This window comes from Pithys albifrons, chromosome 6, assembly GCF_047495875.1.
Source record: "Pithys albifrons albifrons isolate INPA30051 chromosome 6, PitAlb_v1, whole genome shotgun sequence".
Lineage (NCBI taxonomy): Eukaryota > Metazoa > Chordata > Aves > Passeriformes > Thamnophilidae > Pithys > Pithys albifrons.
The window spans coordinates 54,456,130-54,476,549 of NC_092463.1; the positions used below are offsets into that span (position 1 = coordinate 54,456,130).

The 20,420-nt window shown below is 42.3% G+C and overlaps 2 protein-coding genes across 5 annotated transcripts in view; both read left to right on the forward strand.

The window, feature by feature from the left end:
- The window catches only part of ZNF143 (zinc finger protein 143), a 39,877-nt gene extending 37,680 nt beyond the window's left edge, over nucleotides 1-2,197 (forward strand). For all 3 annotated transcript variants that reach the window (XM_071558946.1, XM_071558949.1, XM_071558947.1), the window contains one exon: nucleotides 230-2,197. In XM_071558946.1, the coding sequence (XP_071415047.1) occupies nucleotides 230-313 (84 nt within the window). In that variant the 3' untranslated portion in view covers nucleotides 314-2,197. The remainder of the gene's footprint in view (nucleotides 1-229) is intronic.
- A 7,538-nt stretch (nucleotides 2,198-9,735) lies between these two features.
- Nucleotides 9,736-20,189, forward strand: WEE1 (WEE1 G2 checkpoint kinase). 2 transcript variants are annotated; one of them, XM_071558950.1, is made up of 11 exons: nucleotides 9,736-10,416; nucleotides 12,660-12,868; nucleotides 13,350-13,416; nucleotides 13,499-13,671; nucleotides 14,530-14,651; nucleotides 15,097-15,243; nucleotides 15,645-15,740; nucleotides 15,822-15,907; nucleotides 15,998-16,168; nucleotides 16,259-16,404; nucleotides 18,764-20,189. In XM_071558950.1, the coding sequence occupies exons 1-11, from the start codon at nucleotides 9,856-9,858 to the stop codon at nucleotides 18,912-18,914; spliced, it is 1,929 nt and encodes a 642-aa protein (XP_071415051.1). In that variant the 5' UTR covers nucleotides 9,736-9,855; the 3' UTR covers nucleotides 18,915-20,189. The 2 variants fall into 2 exon arrangements, with proteins under 2 accessions (XP_071415051.1, XP_071415052.1); XM_071558951.1 differs by lacking the exon at nucleotides 9,736-10,416 and adding an exon at nucleotides 11,740-11,843.
- The last annotated feature ends 231 nt before the right edge of the window (nucleotides 20,190-20,420 follow it).

Here is a 20,420-nt window from a genome sequence, read left to right on the forward strand (position 1 = left end):
AGATACATAGAGAAACTGTTTAATCTCCTATCAGTGGCTATCTTAATTGTCATGCTGATTAGATAGCGGCTGTTGTATATTACCCAGGAGAGGTGTGACAGTACTGATCATACTAATTTGATCTAAAATATTGTTTGATATCTAGATCTTCGTTTTCATTTTTTGAATGCATTTATTATCCACGTGTAACACTTTGGATTTATCAATGTTTTAAATGCATTTGTTTCAGCTTGGAGAACAGCAGTCTCTGGAAGAAGCCATTAGAATAGCTTCCAGAATACAGCAGGGTGAAACACCAGGGATTGATGATTAACTTCTGAAACTGCTACCAGAACAATAGAGTGAAAGGTATTTTATTTTCGAGCAACAAAGGTCCATGCCAGCAGCAAACCATAAAAACTTTGAAGTCCCCCACTCACTGATACTGTGTACACATTTTATGCAAGAGTGGAGAACATTTTCTAAGTTTTGTGTACATAACCCTTGGAATGGACTGACATCATCTACTTCCAACCGTTGTATTCAGGAATATGGAATTAGGATTATATAGTAAACTTCCATGTAATCCTTTCACATCAGATTTCAGACTGGTCTACAAGCAAGTGAAAATAGAAGTATTGGAATTAATTTTTAATGTCGTGTACAAATAATGAAGGCATTACCGAAGATTTCAGATGTTTAAATCACCATTTCAGGAACCCTTACAAGTAATAAAGGCAACAAAGCCTTTTAAATTGCATTCCATCAATGGAAAAGTCTTGGATTTTGAGCCTACTACTGTAAATGTTCATATTTTGATTTGTTTCATACAGATTTGAATTCTCTTTAGATTATCTACCCCATCTCATTCATTGTAAATACAGACTGTTAATGCTGGAAATGGTAATTATATTATCTTTAAATTGGATTATGTACAAAGGACAAACTGGTTGTTCAATATTAAAGAAAGTAAATCTAATGATTTTGTTTCTTTACATATTTTACTTAAGATGTTACTCTCAGATTATTATGCAATAAAATATAGCAAGATTGTATTGTTTAGATAGGATGATATTGTCGTGTGACGTATTGTTTTACTTCTTGACGAGACTGAAGTTCAAATTATTTATTTACGGCCTTGTATAAATTTTTCCAAAGTTTATTTATCATAAACTTAACTTTTTGACATATTAGTTTGGATCATTATCCATTATAGTGTATTAAGAAATTAGTGGTAATAGTTATTTCAAACATCCTTAAACACTACAAGAATGATTTTGAATAAAAAGCAGAGTTACCCGTTTTCAAGAGAAATCTATTCAAATGGTGCATTTGCAGCCGAAGTACAAGTACTGATAGTCTGTTTTCAACAGTTCTGAGTGCCTGCTGCTACCATTCAGTACCTGGGGTATACTGATAATCAGTGCTTTTGAAAATCAGGACACAAGTTACTAGAAAAAAGGGATTAATTAATGATGATGTAAGTACAGTGCTCCTCTCCAACTATCATTCTGTAAAGGAAAAAATCTGTTGTAGATATGTCTAACACATAAAGCGAAATGTAACTTTTTTTATATGAAAAGATGTTTCTACTCGTGTCTTGTTAGTAAGCTGCTTAAGCAAGTTAAAATTTTTTGACTTCCTGTAAGGTTCAGTGCTTATTTTAGATGAGTGTCAAGAGCACTTCTGAAACTGAGGCCTCACTTTTTTTTCCTTCTCCAGGGAAGGATTAAACATCCTCTGGACAAAGTCTTTATGAAGTAATCACATGTGTTGTGAGGTACACATGATACATAAAAAAATAAAGTCTGTAACTCCATACCCTGAGGTATTTGACCTCAAAAAGGCCAAGCTTGAATAGAATGAAGCAAATTTATCGTGATTTACTCTACCAGCGTGGGTTGCAGCCTTTTATGTTTTCTACACAGAGGCCAACTGTAAAGTGCAGTGAGAGAACACTGTACTGTGGGATAGATGGGGACAAAGCAAAGATTATTCTCCGGATCCATTACAAAGCAAAACTTAGAACCAATTGGGTTGTCTGTAACTTTTGTATGGATTGAGGCCTTGCTCACTTAGGTGCCAGTTTTCCTGAAGTGTTGTGAATCTTGATATCCCATGGAGATAAATGTACTATGCAAGGAGGATTAATTGCCTGTTAACTAGACCAGTTTCTTAGTACTTATCACCTTTTAGAAATTAAAGTTGTATCATTTGACATGAATGTTCAAGGTTTTTTTTTCTTAAATGTCTTTGCTAATAGTTTCTGGAAACGGTGGCTGGAACAGTGGCTTTCATTTAGCAAAGAAATAACTTCAGTTCTTCTAATTTCCCAGGACGCTTCCTGACCACTGTACAAATGTGAGTATTCCTTCTCTTTCATACCAGCTGGTTTGCTGCAAGGCATTCATTCCCAACTAGCTCAAGCAGGAAAAGCTGTAGTGTTTAAGTTACTTCTCTGATTGTTACTTTACTGGTTACTCTTGCAAAACTCCCAAATTAAACGTTGTGGTTCCATGGCTGCCCAGGTACAAAACAAAACATACTGACTAAATAAGCTGGAGTGACTTGGATCGCTCAGTGTTTAAAGAGAAGCTGAGGTGATCAGATCTCTTAGCTGTGAGGCTGGCATTCATAGCAGACTTGTCTTCTCCGTGGGGAGACCTGGGTGATTTTTTCCATCCTGCTTCTATTCAGACTCGAGTGGAAGGGGCTGTTTTGGTAAGATGACTCTGCATGTTGGCGTTGGAAGGTCCTGCAGTGGAGATTTAGATGACAGGGTAAAATTGGGTTAGGTAGGATAACTGTTGAAAAGAATTTCAGGAGGAGGTAAGGAAGAGTATGACAGAAAAGACTGAGTGTTTGGCAGCAGAAATTTGTATCCTTTCCCCATGGATTCTAACCCTCGTTTGAAAATACTGGCTCAAAGGGAGAGCTTTGGGAGGCTAGAAGGAAATAACTTATAAAAGATGAAACCTGTAAAGTAAAGCAACTCGGTATCAAACCGACTCGTGCAATTCCAGTCACAATTTTTCTTTCAGTTCTGAATTCCAGACCTAGACCAATTCCCCCTCTTAAAGAAATAAACCCAAACTCTCTCTAGACTTCGCAATCAACCTTCCTCTTCTAAATGTTTCTAAGGGTTTTCACCACGGTGAGTTTTGCTTTACTGTGCCTCTCTTGATAGTAAAAAAAAAGGCGATTATTTTCCTTGCTCCAGGCTGATGACCTATTGTGCCAGACACGCTGTGCATAACAAAAGGGGCTGCTTTTACCCTGAAGGGCTAATGGTTTTCATAAGAGTAAATGCTGTGGTAAACAGCCATCATCCCTGATGGTCTCATTAACTCCAGCAACCATCAGCTGACCGATACCGCAGACCTTGGGCCCCTGTGCGAGACAAGGCACGTGGTGTCTGCTCAGCACACAAGGGAAGGACAGAGCTGATAGTACTTGATAAACAGAACATCTGAGCTTGGGAGGCAGCTCCTATTAAACTTTGCTCGAGGTCCTGACCCTCCTAACCCCTCAAATGCTGCCGGGATTTGTCTGACTGGATGCTCTGGTTTCCGCGATGATCATGCTGTACTAGAGGAAAAGAAATCACTCAGCGTTGCTGTGTTGTACTTCTGAGTGCTGTTGGGAGGCCGTCCCCAGGGACAGGAAGCTGTTTAATCGGTGTTTAGCCACCAAGAAAAGTGTGGAGTGCTGTGGAGTAAGGATGTGATGGAGTGTTTCTGAGTCTGGCAACTTCAGCTCTACAGCTGTTGAGGTCAGTCAGACTTCAATCTGACCAAGATGAAGAAGTGCCCTGTAACAAACCTATTCCAGTCACTCTCTGTTTGTCATTGAACGAATACAGTTCAATGTTCTGTAAAATTTTCTGTGTAACTTTCAAACATAGCACAGATGCAATTTCACTAATAGTTGGGTGGGAAGCAAACTGATTTTCTTAAGGAAAGGAGTTAAGGAAACTGGAAATTATGAGTAACTTGTGTCCTGCTCAGCTATTACTTTACAGTTGTTTGGAGCTTTAAAAATTTTATTTATTCAGCATGCATCATTTTTGTCTTGAAAAAGATGGAAATTGCCTTGACTTTGCAGATGCACGAATTCAAACTCCAGCTGGTTGTTTATAGTAAGGTACTCCTTTTTTATTATTATTATTTGCAAAATACATATTTGAACACCGTATTTCCCAAAACTATTTTATGCTCTACTGATAAAAACCTTCCAGAGCGTGGACTCCTATCACAACGGAACAAAGTAAAGAGCCACTTTCATTTCTTTTGTTGCAAATAGTAAACTACACTCAAATTGAGGCATAGAAACAATTGTTGTGTTATGTGTATTTTAAAACATCCCATTAGTGGCATCCTTTGATTCTATTTTTCATTCTCTATTGAAGCTCTCTTGGCCAAAGGAGAATCTAACGGTCTAATTAGGCCATCACCATTAGCAGTAAGTGGTTGACACCTTACCCTATCAGGAGTAGGGTGATACCAGACTTTTTCAACTGAGGGTTATATTCAAAGCAGACTTTAATTATCCCAATAAACATAATAATCAATTATCCCAGTAAACATGCAGACTTCTATCAACAATCAAGCATTTTGTCTTAGTCTGTGTATTTATCTCTGTTGGAAATGTGACCCCCTTAAATCCAATCCATCTCATTTTCTGAAACAGTAAGAAATTTTATTTGGATTACTTTTGTTCTGTTTAGATTATTTGCAGCATTTTCCTCAAAGGAAGGACAAACCATTTTATTTTCAGGGGACAAGTGATTGTGTGGAATTTTTTCTGTAACAAGAAAGTGTCTTATGTTACTGTCAAACCCCCAGCATTTTAGCTTTGTTTAAATCTGTCATCAGCCTTTAGGTTGACTGGCTGCTGAGTTTAACTTATTTTTCTGGAGAGTTTTAGGCTCTTCATGTTAACTGCTTGATTGTGTAGAGGGGTTCCTTAACAGGTACCTCAGTGAGGCAAGGAAAAGAGGCTGAGTTCCCAAAGCCTGGTGGGTCTGCTGGCATAAGAGAAACTGCTACATGGCTGTAGAAGATGTGAAAATCCTAGAGATAAAAAAATGTCCCAGAGCTGCATCTCCAGTGGGCTTTTTGCTTTGATGTAGCAGATTTGAATATAGGTTGTAATGACTGAAAAATCAGAAAGTACAAGAATGGTTTGTGGGACAGACAGGATTTTAGTGGCTTTGTGTTTTTAAACAAATGCATTCAAGACAGCGACAGACAGATTTTTGAATGTATGTAGATTCCTGAGGTCAGTGTTAGTAGGAAGATGGCTGAGGTTCTTGAAACTCTTACTAGGCTTTTATCTTTTTAGCTGCACATCTAAAAATGTTTGTAAAATGTCTTACCTTAAATGATATCCATAAGAGATTATTAGAAGACTAGTAGTAGATTTGAAAAAAGGCTGAGTATCTCTTATGTTTTTGCATGTTCCCTGAAGGAGAAAAAAGAAGCAGGTTAGTGACAGAAGTAATTAGTAGTGTAGTGGCTACTTAATTTCTATGCATTAGACATTTTGAAGTTTTTAATTGCTGGTACAAAATCTTTCTATTTTGATCATTTTAACTTGACTTCAACACAGGAATGGGACATTCTGTACCTGGTTTCAGTCATGACAATCATTCTCTTCCATGTTTCAGATTTTTTGGAGGAAATTTTTTACCTAAATACAACTCTCAGGAACAGATTATTTTGCCATTTTCTTGGTAAGCAGAGATCTCAAGTGTTGAGGCAGGCACGCAGGCAAAAAGGGAGTCACTAAAACTGTTAGGAGTGTGTGCTCTCATAGCTACAGGGAATTACTGAATTGTATGTGACTGCCCAGCAAACCCTGTGCTTTGTGCATTGTAACTTCTTGAGTGTCTTCAGATCTTCCTTTAAATTCCCAGATTTTGGGCCCAGAAGCTGCTCTTTACTCTGGGGAAACATCCCATGTGCCATCAAATTCCCTGTTCTATTCTCGACCTTGTTCTCTTATTACTTAGAGTTCCTGGGTGAACACATCCTTGAGAAATGCTCTCTCTGACTGCAGACCATAGGCAAAAATAATGAAAAGACCGGCAGCATCACCTGCAGGCACATTCCTTGGGTGCAAAGTCCATTTTTGATGGGGAACCCATTCAACTCTGAGCCTTGTAATGAAGAAAGAGGTTGCCAGCTAACAGCAGGTGCTAACAGCACAACCCCAGATAAAATAATCTTTGAACTGGTCATCTTTAAGCTGTCAGTGGCCTGGAGGCAACATCTCCCACTTGGCACTGAGATCTGCTGGCCTTTATATGTGAGGCCTTGTGTGAACATGGCAATGCCACCAGTGGCACTGGTGACGGGCACACAGGTCCCCGTGTACCTGCTGAACCCAAACAGAAGAGCTGGGAACAGCAAAGATCTGTCCCTGCTCTCAGTTTTACATCAAAAATCTCGGCACAAATGGCTGTGGTGTTTCTGTTTGTCACTTAAGCAACTTGATCTTCCTCCTCTTCTGCTTTTTCACTCCATTTATGCCTCTCATGATAAGATCAACTCATCATAGACTGTACTGACTGATGCAGAATGGGTTTCATCCAGGTTTTGGCAGAAGTCCTCCAATTTGATGAAAGTGATCTTGCAAGACTGCAGATGAACTTGCAAGTGCAGGAATCCCAACAAGATGTCACTGTATCCACTTCTGTGGCAGTTTTCTCTGGCAGCCAGACAAATGGGCCATTGATCCATTTGTTCCCCATTCAGCATTGTTTGGGTTCCCCTGCTATCCATAAAAGATCAACAGTTTCCCATGAGCTTGAAAAGTCCTACTTAAAAGCCGGTTTGCCTGTGTGTGTGTACTGCCCCAGATAAGTTATTTCTGGTAGCAAAATCTTCAGTGCACCATATGGATTTTTTTAATTAAAAGCAAATATTATTATTAAAATAAATGAAAAACAACTAGAAGCCGGTTTTGCAGATATATCATGGAAATCCTTAAACCCCTCAAATTTGTAGGGGTAACAGTCAGGCACTGCCTGGGTAGGAGTTTATGTGCTGTTGTATCTATTTGAAGAATCAGGGCTTTGGTTTGCAAGATATGTAGTGGCTCAAAGTTCGAATTTAATCAGCCTGAGAATTTGGGATGAACTTGGCTTGGAGAGAATGGTACAGTGGAAGACAGTAGAGCTCTTCCTCACTCACCTGTCTTCCTCCTGTCTCATCGCTAATGTGCTCTCTGTCTGGGGGAACGGGCTCTGTGGTGCTTTTTAGTCAGGCTGTTCACAGGTCTCCTAATGCTAATTACAGGTGTCAGGGGGGACAAGGGAGCAGAGTTGCCACACTCAGTGTGGGCAAAAAATCATCTCTTCAACACAACCATTTATGGTCCTGTCAGACCACAGCAAAGCAACAACTGATGCAGGTTCTGAACAGCACGTACACAGCCTGTGAATGTGGCCCTTTTATACCAGTTATGCATTCTGTTAGGTAGATACTTATTCAGTACTTCCCTTTCTTATTTGCTTTCAGTTTGGAAATAAACTTTCTCTTAAAATAATTATGTTACTGTTGTTTCCTTATTTTTCTGTTCCTTTTTTCCATTCCTCTCATATCTGTATTCTCTTCAGAAATACTTCTTGCTCTGCACAAGCTCTCAATTGTTCCACTTGGATTTTGTCCCACCAAAACTGTTCCAGTGATTGGCAATTCTTTAGTTAAACTCTGTATAACAGGCCTTCTGAGTTTGTTTGCCACTTGCTCTCACTAAATACCTGTGCCTGTTGACTCCAGAAAGCAGCATAGCTTATATTTAGGTTGAGTTTGGGAAGAAAACTGCAGCTTTGCTATTACAGGGGGAGGGATTTATCCAATGCTCTGATCCTTTAAACTTTTTTAAAGAAGAAGAAACTTCATTTATGACTGAAGCAAACCACAAATAGTGGCCAGGAAGTTTTGAGTCACTTAGGAAGAAGGGATTTGGATCTCCCTCTGTGGGCTATGAACTGAGATAGGAAGGTTGTATTTCTTAATAGCCGCTTATTACATCATCTGTTCTAAAACTTTTATCCTTCACCTAGTATTTGCATTTCACTTTTTAAAATGAGCTTTTTAATGGGATGGTACTGTGATTGTAAATTATTGCACAGCAAGTGTGTTTATGCTTGGCTTGATGTAGCCATATCTCTGTAAATGCTGCCCAATCCCATTTTCTTAAGTTTCATCCTTTCATTTTTCTCAAACTATTTTTCAGGTGGTTTCTCCAAAATGTAAATCTCAAAAATTGTCTACCTGTGGCTCACCACTGCTTGTCCTGAAAACAAAAACTGTCAAAACCTTTCAGACCACTGGAAATGGGACAAGTACATAAGGATGTGGTATTTCAGCAGAAATGTTTCTATGGAAGCCTTAAAACAAGGCTTGTGCAGTAATAATCTGTTGGAGATACAGGTGTCCTGTTACAGGAGACAGCAAAAAAAGAGACTCCAAGCCATGTTCTTGACCACAGCCTGCCCTTCAGCAGGAACATCTGCACATCCACAGGACCTGGAGTGGTGTCGGAAGTTGCTCCTGAGGCTTCTGCCCATGGACAGGGGGCCCAGGGACAGGAGAGCAGCAAACTAAGGAAACCTGGTTAAGTACAAATACCTATTTTCACCAGGCTTAGGGGTTTTAGTTCCTCAGCTCTGAAGCTTTCAGACTCCAGTTCGAGGTGCTGCTCTTCTGAGGAATGTGTGCCATGGGCAGCAGATGAGGATTTGTCTTCCAGGCAAGGAGGCTTTTGGGGGGGAGGCAGAACGGGGGCTGTGCTGCAGCACCTGAGCATCCCCGTGCCCTCAGCCCTGCCACGTGCTTGTCCAGGGAATGTCGTGTTCCCGGAGGGTCCGGGGAAGCAGAGGAACTCAACAGGGATGGACACCTGACATTCTCTTGGGTTCCTGGGGCTGTTTTTTCATGACCTTTGCTACCTAAGGGGTTCATTTTAAGATGAGATTGAAGGGTGTGTTTGCTGAGTGTTAGAAAATGGGAAATGAAGCCGGGAGGCAAAGGGGTGGAGGCTGTAGGGAGACAGCCCGGCAGATAAATGGCACCTGCTGTCCATACCCTTTGCTGAACCCAAACGGGTTCGTCTGCAAGGGCCGGGTAGGAGGGCTGCGAGGGTGTGAGGCTCCTGCGCTGGACTGCACCGCAAACCACCTGGATCAGCGTACCAGTTGGGGGTTCTTTTTGGTTAAGCCTAAAAAAGTCCGGTTTTAGAACTCCTGCAGGGCCAGTTTTTGTACTACTATTATACATTTAATAATTATGACTATATTATGATGGAGATGTTCGCACACTCAGTTCTAGTAGCCAGAGGGGAAAAACAGAGGCGGGGAGCGGCACTGGGGGAGCTCCCGGGCCTCAGGGATGGGCAGGGCCCTGTCCCTGGGCCGTGCCCCTTGCCGGGGCGGGCGCTGTCCCCGGGCGGGGCAGGCGCTGTCCCCGGGCGGGGCGGGCGCTGTCCCCGGGGCGCTGTCCCTGGGCCATGGCCCCGGACCTGTGGGCGCTCCCGGGTGGCGGGGCGGGCCCGGGCCAAGATGGCGCCGGTCTCGCGCCGCACGGGCCGACACGTCCGCGCGGCCCCCGGGGCGGGGCTCCGGCCAGGCCCGCCCCCGCGCTCGCGCCAAGGCCGCCCGTGACGCGGCCCCGCCCCGGCGCGCCGTGTTTTCAAACCCGGTGGGCGGGCGCGATTGGCCGGCGTGCGCACCACGTGACCAACGGTCGCGGGAAAGCCGCGGAGTCCGAACGGCGCGCGGCGGGGCCGTTCCCGGGCAGCGCGAGCCGAGCCGGCGGCGCACGCGGGCGGAGCGCGGGCAGCGAGAGCGGAGCGGGACGGGACGGCGCCATGAGCTTCCTCAGCCTGCAGCGGGCAGCGCCGCCCCGGCGCGTCTCGGCCCGGCGGGCGGCCGCCCCGATCCGGCAGAAACTGCTGTTCCTGAGCGGCCACAGCGACTGCGAGGAGGAGGAGGAGGAAGAGGAGGAGGAAGGCGGCAGCAGCAGCGCCAACAGCACCGGCGAGGACTCGGCGTTCCAGGAGGCGGACTCTCCGCTCTCGGCCGCGCGCACCCCGGCGCGGAGCGAACCGCCCCTGCTGGAGGAGGAAGAGGAAGAGATGGAGCCGGCGGCGGCGCCGCTGCCGGACGAGGGGGATTCGTGGGAGGAGGAGGGGTTCGGCTCCTCGCCGGTCAAGTCGCCCGGAGCCTATTTCCTGCTCGACTCGCCCTCGCCGCTGGCCCCGAACAAGGGCCGCCGCTGCTACGAGCGCTCCCCGCCGCACCCGGCGGCCGGCGCGTACCGGGGGGCGCGGGGCGAGGAGCCCAGCTCGCCGCTGCCGGACTACCCGGGCACGCCGCCGCACAAGACCCTGCGCAAGCTGCGCCTCTTCGACACGCCGCACACGCCCAAGGTGAGCTGCGGGCGGGGTGGCAGCGGCGGTAGCGCCGCCTCGGGCCCGGCCCCCGTCCAGCCCCGCGGGTAACGGCGACGGCGCCCCTTCGGGCCAAGCCCCCGTCCGGCCCCGCGGGTAACGGCAGCACCGTGCTCGGGTCCGGCCCCCGGCCTCCCGTCCGGCCCCGCGGGTAACGGCGGGCACCGCCTCGGGACCGGCCCGGGCCCCGTCTGGCCCCGCGGGTAACGGCGGGCACCGCCTCGGGACCGGCCTGGGCGGGGCAGGGCTGGGCCGCTCCGACTCCACACCGGGCACGGGCGGGCCCAATAAACCTCTTTATATTTATTATTTACTTAGAAATATACACGTGCTCCGAGTTTGGACGTGTTCTGTGGAAAATACGTTTAAAAAACGAGGGCGTGGTTAAAGTACTAAAAGAAACGCTGTAGCGTCGCGTGCGCGTTTTTAAGTGTGTAACCGGAAAGCCGAAGCTTGAGTTGTGGTTTTGCCCCCCGCCCCCTGCCCGTCTTCCAGTGAACTGGCACGTTCTAGGAGGAATTCCTTCGCGGAAAGGCTGCTCAGACATCGGAGCGAGCTGCCCAGGGACGTGGTGCAGTCCTTGGAGGTGTTTAAGGACAGACTTGATGTCAAGGTCTAGTTGACATGGTGGTGTGCTCGGTCATAGGTTGGACTCGATGGTCTCAAGGTCTTGTCTAATTCAGTCGATTCTGTGATCCTCCCTTGTCGGAGCATTGCTGCTGTTGTGGCTTGTGCCAGTGTTGGTTCAGTGTCTGCCCTCCTGCATCCGATGTAAAAGGATATTTGAGTAGCCCATGCTGTTAAACTGATGGATTCCAAAGCATACAGGTGTAGATGGGCAGCTCTTAACTCTCAGTAACAGACTTTTGGAAGGCATCTCAACTTTTGAACTCGCATGTAAACTTTTGACGCGCATGTAAAACACTTTATAGTGAATTTAAATCTAGTGGTAATTGGCTTCCTTTCTTCATTACGTTTTATAAAGCCCTTTAGAAGTAATCCTGGGATAATCCCCGGGGATAATCTCCCAGGGGTCTATAGACCATAGATGGAAAAAAACTGACTTAAGGTGCAAGGAAGGCAACCTTGTTAATTGGTTTTCTACGGCTTCCTTCTCCAGTGAAATTTTGCTGGTAGAAATCAGTGGTACAAGTTTGAAAATAGTAAAATTGGTGATGATTTTATGCTGGTCGGGAGCAGACGCTTCAGAGATGGAAAAGTCTTGTGGGTTGTGACACTACAAGGTCTTAACACAGCAGTTCAGTGGAATTCTTCAATTAGGTGCCCAGAATCCAGAGGTTATCTTGGAGAGATTATGTTTGAAATCTGGAAGAATCGACTGGTTAAGGTATCCAGTGGAAGTACTCAAATGTGTCCTGAAACACACAGGTCTGAAGGATGTAAAGGTCTGTATGTAGTGTGGATTTGTGAGGTGCATTTGAGACTCCCCGTGTACTGAGCCTTCTTTCCTAGGGTGCTTTAGGCAAATGTCACATCTTTATGTTGGAGAGCGTTGTTAGGGTAAGGCAATATTCCTGCTTGTGACCCAGTCATTGGCATCCTCACCAGGATGAAGGAGAGGCAAGTGCAAACTTCCCAATGTGACTGGGAGGGGTTTTATCACGTGCCAGGAAAATGCCTCGTCTGGCAAATTACGACCCAAAAGATCAGTTTTGGATATTTAACTTACAGTGCTGTAGAGCTGTCGATTTTTGAACAATGTTTTGTACGCTCATGAAGATGTACCTGTGCATCTATATTCAATTTTTTATTTGCTAATTATTTAAGTTGGTCACCCAAATTTGGGGTCACCAAAGATAACTTCCATCTGACCTAACTTGCCTGTCTCATATGTGAAAATCATGGCAATATAGTACAGGACGGTCCATGAGTTTCATCTGTGTTCATTTCATGGACAAAAAATTGTCCAAGACGTTTAGGTGATGATACAATTAAAGACAGAAAAAAATTGTTCTCATCATCTTTCCTGTCTTTTAAAAATTATTTTAACATTCAGTGTTTGCTTGAACTATTTTTATGTGGAGAACAAAGCATAATAGTTTATTTGAAATCTTTTGATGGAAATGTAGATATTTAAACAACTGAGCCAAGCTTTGATTAGAGAATATTGTAATGATGGCTTAAAGGATGGTTTGATTGTTTTATGTCCAAGGCAATATCAAGGCTATCAATGTAATTTATTTTTTTTTTAACAAATACAGAGCTTGCTTTCTAAAGCAGAAGGCCTGGGCTCCAGCTCAGTCAAACTTCGAGGAGGCTCGCTCTTTATGAATGTTGGGAAATCAGAGAAGCAAGGAGAAGATTTCAGACAAACACCTCATGTGAACATCAATCCCTTTACTCCCGATTCCATGTTCCTTCACAACTCTGAAGGAAAATGTCGGAGGAGGAAGAGGATACACTGGAATGAGTGAGTAACTTGTTAAGCTTCTATTTAGAGCTACTTTTAGCTGCAAAATTTTTGTGACAAATTGTTTCTATGAAAGTATTTTTACTTGCAAATTGTCAATGATGTATAATGCAGCTCTTAAAGTGTGTGCTTTGAGATGCACAATACAATGAAATAACCATTTAGCACCAGATCTTTGAATTAGTGTACAGAGAGGACAGACTAGGCTGTGTCCTACAGGGCTCTTCCTTCACAGAATGAGCTATGCACAGAGTCTTGAGGAGGAAAAACCCCACATTAAATGGTAATATGAAGCATGAAGAAAGAAATTACAGAGAAGTTAGTATGGTGCCTTTATGGGTTTTCACTTACAGATGTCTGGTGTTCAGTTAGTTAAACTAAGGTGGAATAGGATCTCAAAAAAATCAGCAGCTGCTGGACTTCAGTTTTAAGTTTATTTAAGCCATGTTATTTCTGCAAAATTAACTGGTGTGAATTTCAGCTCTTGTGGAGAAGAAATGGAACCAAGTGATGGAGAGCCTGAAGAGGAAACTGTGAGACCTGCTAAGGTAATTAATCTGTAGAACTCGATACTAATATTTGCAGTTTGTGTATGTGCAGATCTAAGTGTTTTCCTTCCAATCTTTGCAGAGGATAACAATAACAGAAAGTAATATGAAGTCACGGTATGCAACCGAATTCCATGAACTGGAGAAGATTGGGTCTGGTGAATTTGGTTCTGTGTTTAAATGTGTGAAGAGGTTAGATGGCTGCATTTATGCAATAAAACGATCCAAGAAACCCTTAGCTGGCTCAGTGGATGAGTGAGTACCTCCTGCTATTATAAAAGTCTCGTCTTGGTGATTCTTCTTCACATGTGTTCCTTTGTGTTGGTGTCTACAAGAAGGCATTTAAAAGTATAAAACAAATGTAAAACAGATACAGTTTTGAAGTCACTTTACTTTTTGCCTTCCCCACCCACGTCCCCAAATACTGTGCAGTACTGTGGGGAAAAGGCTAATTGGCCTTTCTGCTAGCAGATGTTTGTCCCAATATTCTGTGTGGAAACAGGTTGTTCTCGGCTAAAAAGTAAGAATAATGCTTCTTTGTATTAGTGGCAGGAGGTTCTGTATGAATAAATTCCAGTGGTGATCCTTTGAGACATGAAAACAATATTCCCAACTAAGTCCTTATGCTTTTCAGCTTGAGTGACACTGAGATGTTTGGGGTTTTTTTTGGCATTTGTGAATGAGCCTGTGATTCGTGACTTTTCTCCACACTGTTCTAATAGTTATAATATAAAACTCCATGAGTTTGAGTTACACAAAGCTGCATACCAGACTTAGAGACAAAAAGGTAAGAATGCTAAATTCAGTCAGACTTTTGACTTAAGATCACCAAAATTTTTTTCCCACAACTTCAGTGATGCATCTCAAAGCTTGCTGTTGCTACTGGTTGGCAATTACGTAATGGAAGAGGCAGCTTCCTTAAGGATGATCTGCACCAAGCTGTGGTTTTTTTGATGCTCCACATACTTAGTCTTTTAATGCAATGTCAATTATTGTAGCTGTTCGGATATAAGTACAAATCTCCCTGAAGGTGCCACTGAACTATTATAATAAGAAATTGTGCTATTTCACCTGATAATACTCACATGTGCTGTTATTTTTTGTGACTAACAGGCAGAATGCTTTAAGAGAGGTCTATGCACATGCAGTTTTGGGACAGCATTCTCATGTAGTGAGGTACTACTCTGCATGGGCAGAAGATGATCATATGCTTATACAGAATGAATATTGCAATGGTAAGTAAAGTTTATTGCTTGTTCTGAACTTGCTTTCAAAAAACCTAATTTTTTAAGATACACAGGTATCTACAAAATGCACTAGTTAGGAATTGATTACCCTACTCATAACTCATCCCATCTTTCAAGTATCTGTTGGAAAAGGCATATCAGATATATGAAGCAAGAACTATACAAAATTGCAGACCACATTGTACATGTTCAAGCACATTGGAAGTACAGTGAGGTGTTTGTGAGCAGCAAAACTGTTCCCTTGTACAACAGTACAAGCTGCAATAGAGAAAATTGCTAGAGAGTTTCCATTAAAAAAGGGAGATTTTACCCTTACGGTATATTGTTGGCAAGTTCTTTGTGATATAATCGTTCAATTTTGGAAGCTACTTGTCCTTACTTTATCAACTGTTTGATGTAAAAAAAATAATCGTTTTCTTTAATGTTGTTTTAGGTGGCAGTTTAGCAGATGCCATAAGTGAAAATTACAGGAATATGCGTTACTTCACTGAACCAGAGCTGAAGGACCTGCTACTTCAAGTGGCTCGAGGTTTAAAGTACATTCATTCAATGTCACTGGTACACATGGATATCAAACCTAGTAAGTTTGTAGCTGCTTTGCTCTGTATTGACAATTTCCTTGGTTAATTTAATCTTCTGTAGAAAAATGAGCAGTTAGCCACACCTTACTAACTGTAAATTCTTCACTGAAGTTCTGAATAGCAGTACAAAGATGTCAGTTGTAAAATTGGCTAGCAGACCTAAACTGTTGAGTTTATCTTGGGCCCTTTTTGCGTAATTGACTCTACTTGCATCACACTTGGCTGCCTTCCCAGCAGAGGGGGCCACAGCAGGACAGTTTCTCAGTCTATGAACTTGATAATACATACAAGTAAAACTTCTGTGTTACTAAAGCAAGCTGTAGGGAAACTCGAATTTCACTGTAGGTGGATTAGAAATTGTACAGAAATGTTTTTTTAACAATTCTACTCTTTTTTTCAGGTAATATTTTCATATCTAGGACATCAGTCCCGAGTATAACTTTAGAAGAAGGTGATGATGATGATTGGTCATCTGATAGAGTCATATTTAAAATAGGTGAGAAGCAGCACACTTGTGCTCAAAGGAATTGCATCATCTCGTTGTCTTCTGAAAAATAACTTTGTTTTCTTTTTGCAGGTGACCTTGGTCATGTAACCCGAGTATCCAGTCCTCAAGTGGAAGAAGGCGACAGCCGTTTTCTTGCAAATGAAGTCCTACAAGAGGTAACTGTTTGTGGAAAACAGTGATGTTAGGTCTGCATGCTGTTTTCTTTAGAAAAATTACTAAATTTATTTTTCTCTATTTTCTCCAAGAACTACACTCATTTGCCAAAAGCAGATATTTTCGCTCTCTCTCTGACTGTTGTCTGTGCTGCTGGAGCTGAACCACTTCCAACTAATGGGGACCAATGGCATGAAATTCGGCAAGGAAAACTACCTAGAATACCACAAGTGCTTTCTCAAGAATTACTAGACTTACTAAAAGTAAGAACTCTTGTACTAGTGGCTTACTGATAAGTGTAATTTATTGCATTGTTTGCCTTAACAAGAATGCCTTATTTTCTTTTTCCCAAGGTTATGATTAATCCCGACCCAGAGAAAAGGCCTTCAGCTGTGGCACTGGTCAAGCATTCAGTGCTTCTCTCTGCCGCAAAAAAGAGTGCAGAGCAGCTCCGGATAGAACTGAATGCTGAGAAATTCAAAAACTCACTCTTGCAGAAGTAAGTAGTTCCTTGGGGTCCTTAAATATGGCTTAATTTCTATTAGGTTTTCACGTGGTAGTAAAGTGATAGTAAAACAGGAGTGTCCTTGTTCCTGCATGAGGTCCACAAATCTGTAGGTATGTACATACCTGAGAGTACACAGTGGGTCAGGGACTTTTACAGGGAACTGTCTCAACAGAAGGAATGGCTGGACACTCAAGGGAATCTCAGCTATTGGTATTCAAGGCATACAAAACATACAGTTTAAAAAAACATGAAGCACAATGCACACTTTTGTTTCAGGGATAGCCTAACTTATATCATTTGAATCTGTTTTCCTGTGTCATCTGTACATTGAAATATGTTGAAAAATGTGATTTAAATGACCTAATTTGAGCATACATGAAACAGTACATCAGGAATGTTTTTGGGCTTATTTGATTCATACACAGCAGTGTTACTGGGTAACCAAAGAATCATTTGTATCAGGAAGTCATCTTGTCCTACCCCTTTCTCAAACACTCAACTCTACATTAATCAACTCTGTATTAAAGTTTGGAAGAAGAGATTCCCTTTAGGAAAGTCTGATTTCTGCTTAGGTTTCAGAGAAAGAGTAAATTAAGAAGCAATTATCTGGATCTTTCACTGCAGTTAACTTTGCACGTGTTATGCATAATAGACAGGCTTTTATGAGGGAATATGGAACGCTGATTTCTTTCAGTGGTTTGTTTTGAATGAAGATGTTAATTTCATGTTCAGGTTCACTCCACTGCTACCTGCTTATCTTGCCATTGCTACAGTCTGACCACAGCCAGACATACCGGTTTAGATGGTTATCTTTATAATCTTATTCTTTCAGTGTAATTTGTAAGAATTTGACAGTTTGTGCAGTTTAAAGGACAGGTTTGCTACGGTAAGTTGCTTACTTGTATAAAAACAACATATTTTTGTATCACAGAAAAGAAAAACCTGGCAAAGCTGGTATTTTGTGAAAACTGCTTCTGGCCTGGCAAGAAGTGGGATACGTCCTTATAAAATAACTATAAATCCAAGAATGATTTAAAAAGAAAACTTAGACACAGTGATTTTTAATGTGTGGCATAGTGTTCCAGGTAGTTATTTGGAGGGTTGTTTTGAGTTTTTTTAATTCCTGCCTTTGACCCATTAAAGATACCACTTGTGTATGTCAGCTATCTTCAGTGAAAAGAATCCTTTAAGGAAACGCAGCTTTTCTACTATGTCATCCTCTTCAGAGGAGGGAAGAAGGCAAGATTTCTAGGGAAGAATGGAAAGATACTGTAAAACTTAATTTCCTGGTAATGGTGCAATGGTTGAGTGAGCACATGTATTACGTGCATTTGTGACTGATACAGTGAAAAGCACATTGGGGAAAAAATTGAGAAAAATTGGTTGCAGTGAACGGACACAGTGTTAATGTGGGAATGATTAGAGGGGGCATGGGTGTTAATGAATAATAATTTAGCTTACAGTAATGGGAATAGCCTTTCTAAACTAAGACTTGTAACTTAAAACTAAATACACCCACACCAATATGCAACAAGCTTGTGAAGTTTGATCTAGCTTTGCAGTCCAATGCAAAGTGGGAATACAAATCTCTCTTACAGTAGAGAAAGTTCTTTGATAGATAGAATATGTGAGGCAACCCTTCATAAAGATAGCTTTGCTCTCTAGCTGGACTGTTTTACTTCTGTCCTGAGTTTTATTTAACTTTGTCCTCATCCTGAGTGTTGGTAATTATCTGAAACAGAACAGTTGGCAGAATGTTGCACAGGGACAATGGCCTGAGCTACCTTCAGTGACACTGCCTTGCAGGCTTAAATTTTTGTTAAGCAAGAAAAAATATAGGTTGTGCTAAGCTTTTGATGTGGATACACAAAATGGAAAGGATGCTTCCTGCGTTGTCTGTTGCCAGTTGTGTACATCTGTGTTAATCTAAGAGTGTGTCTGTTTTGAGTCTCCCACAGAAGTTCAGTTGTGGCTGAATATGCTTCGTTTGGGCAAACCTCAGTAATTAACTCTGGTTTAACGCATGAGTTGTGCTAGGAAGTGAACAGCACGCTACAGTGTCCTGGTAATTTAAGTGTTGAGCTCCTTATAACAGGCTAGGTTTCAAAATCTAAGTTGAGTGAATTTTTCATTTCCTCCTGTGCTTTTCAAAAGAAAGAACATCTAGAGAAGTAATGGGCCTGTCCTCTGGGTTGTAAACAGGTGGATGTGAATGATAACCACCTTAGTATGACCTAAATTGCCAAGTCTTAAGTTCTGAGCCGCTGTAGTTTGTTGGAAGCACTCCTGCTGTGATCCACCTGTATTCCTTGCGAATACTGCCGGGTGTGACGCTGTCCATGTCTTGCAGAGAGCTGAAGAAGGCACAGATGGCAAAGGCTGCAGCCGAGGAGCGAGCGCTGTTCACTGACAGAATGACAACGAGATCGACAACGCAAAATAGACCATCTCGACTCATTGGGAAGAAAATGAACCGCTCACTTAGTCTTACCATATACTAACTATGAAGTCTGAAAATACTACTGAGATGGCTAAAGCATCTCTGCTGGACTGAAGCCTAATGAATTGAAGGAAGCATTCAGTTCCTGGTTTCTTACCCTGTCTGATCAGTGTCACTAGTTTTAGATCTATTGCTTCTGGGTTTTTACTTGTACTATATGGCTGCTTAGAGCTGTATTAACCATTTGAGTTAATGGACTCGGTTACCCTTTTGTCCATAGAGGATCCTGGATGTTGGTCCATAAGCCTTTCGGTTACACTGTTAGATATTCTGTTGTCCCAGGGTTAACCACTGTAGTGGTGTGCTGCTTTGTAGTGTTACAGCATTGTAATAAGAAGCAATATCCCTAATCTTTAAGAAGGAGGGAGGGGGCCTTGCTTTGATAGTTAAGGTTTTTTTTTGGAGCAGTGGGGAATAAATTTTGAAAAACAGGCTTTAAGGCCACCTACAGTCAATGTACCTGATGTCAGGTAGACTTTTGTGAATTTTATTTGTGTATTCAACTGGGAGCACTTTGTAGGCATTGCATAAACCACAGCTTAGAAACCTGTGGTATTAAGTGCCATGTGGAACTGCTGCTATATTTAGTTTGTTGTCCTTGCTGTAAACTGTAGCATTAAAACAATCATTATTGTGTTAATAGGCTTCTTGTTAAAACAATTAAGTGAAACAAATATAAGCTGCATTTTAGTGAAGGCAGCATTTTTCTCTCAAAGCTAGTGCATTGTGAAATAATGCACCAATTTAATATTTGGACTCTGTATTAGTGTAGTGCAATTGTTAATGTCTTTGCTATTGATGTTTTGTAATTCTAATAAGGTTTTCTAAATGTTCATATTTCCTTCAGTTGCCCATTCTTGAGGCTATTGTATGTTTGGTTTTTTTCATGTTGGAATAATTGTAAATAATTCTCTAGTGTGTTGAGGTTGTTTTTCCTTGTTTATGTACATAAGTTCGATCATGCTTACAGTGTACTATGCTGAAACTGCAGTCTGGGATGCCAACAAACACATCTTAACTGTTCAGTTGTAAGTTCCAAGATGTGGAACAAATGTGGCCATCGGAACCAGTGCTGATACTGAACCTAGGCTGACAGAAGAACTGTTGTAATTACTGGCTTGTCTCTTCATTCATTTTACTCTAAACAATGTTTCCCATTTGTGCGCTATTTGTTCTTACTAGTGTTGAATTTGAATATTAAAGTTTTGTTTGTTTAGTATCGTCTAACACTTATTGAACTATGTAGTTGTGGAAATCAAATACCAAGTTAGGGGTATACTATGGCAAGTCCTGATTAAATCTGCTTCCCACTCATGCCTAGTGCTTGTGGTTCCCCCTCATGGGAGTGAGACTGAGATCACACACTTGCTGTTAGTTCATGTGTCAGTGTCTATAGCAGTCTGTCTCTGCAGCCTCAGGAATGGTATTGCACTGAGGAAGATGAAACACCTGGAAGAGTTGGAGTGGAACCTGTGAGTGAAGATGGAGGACTAAAAACTACACAAAA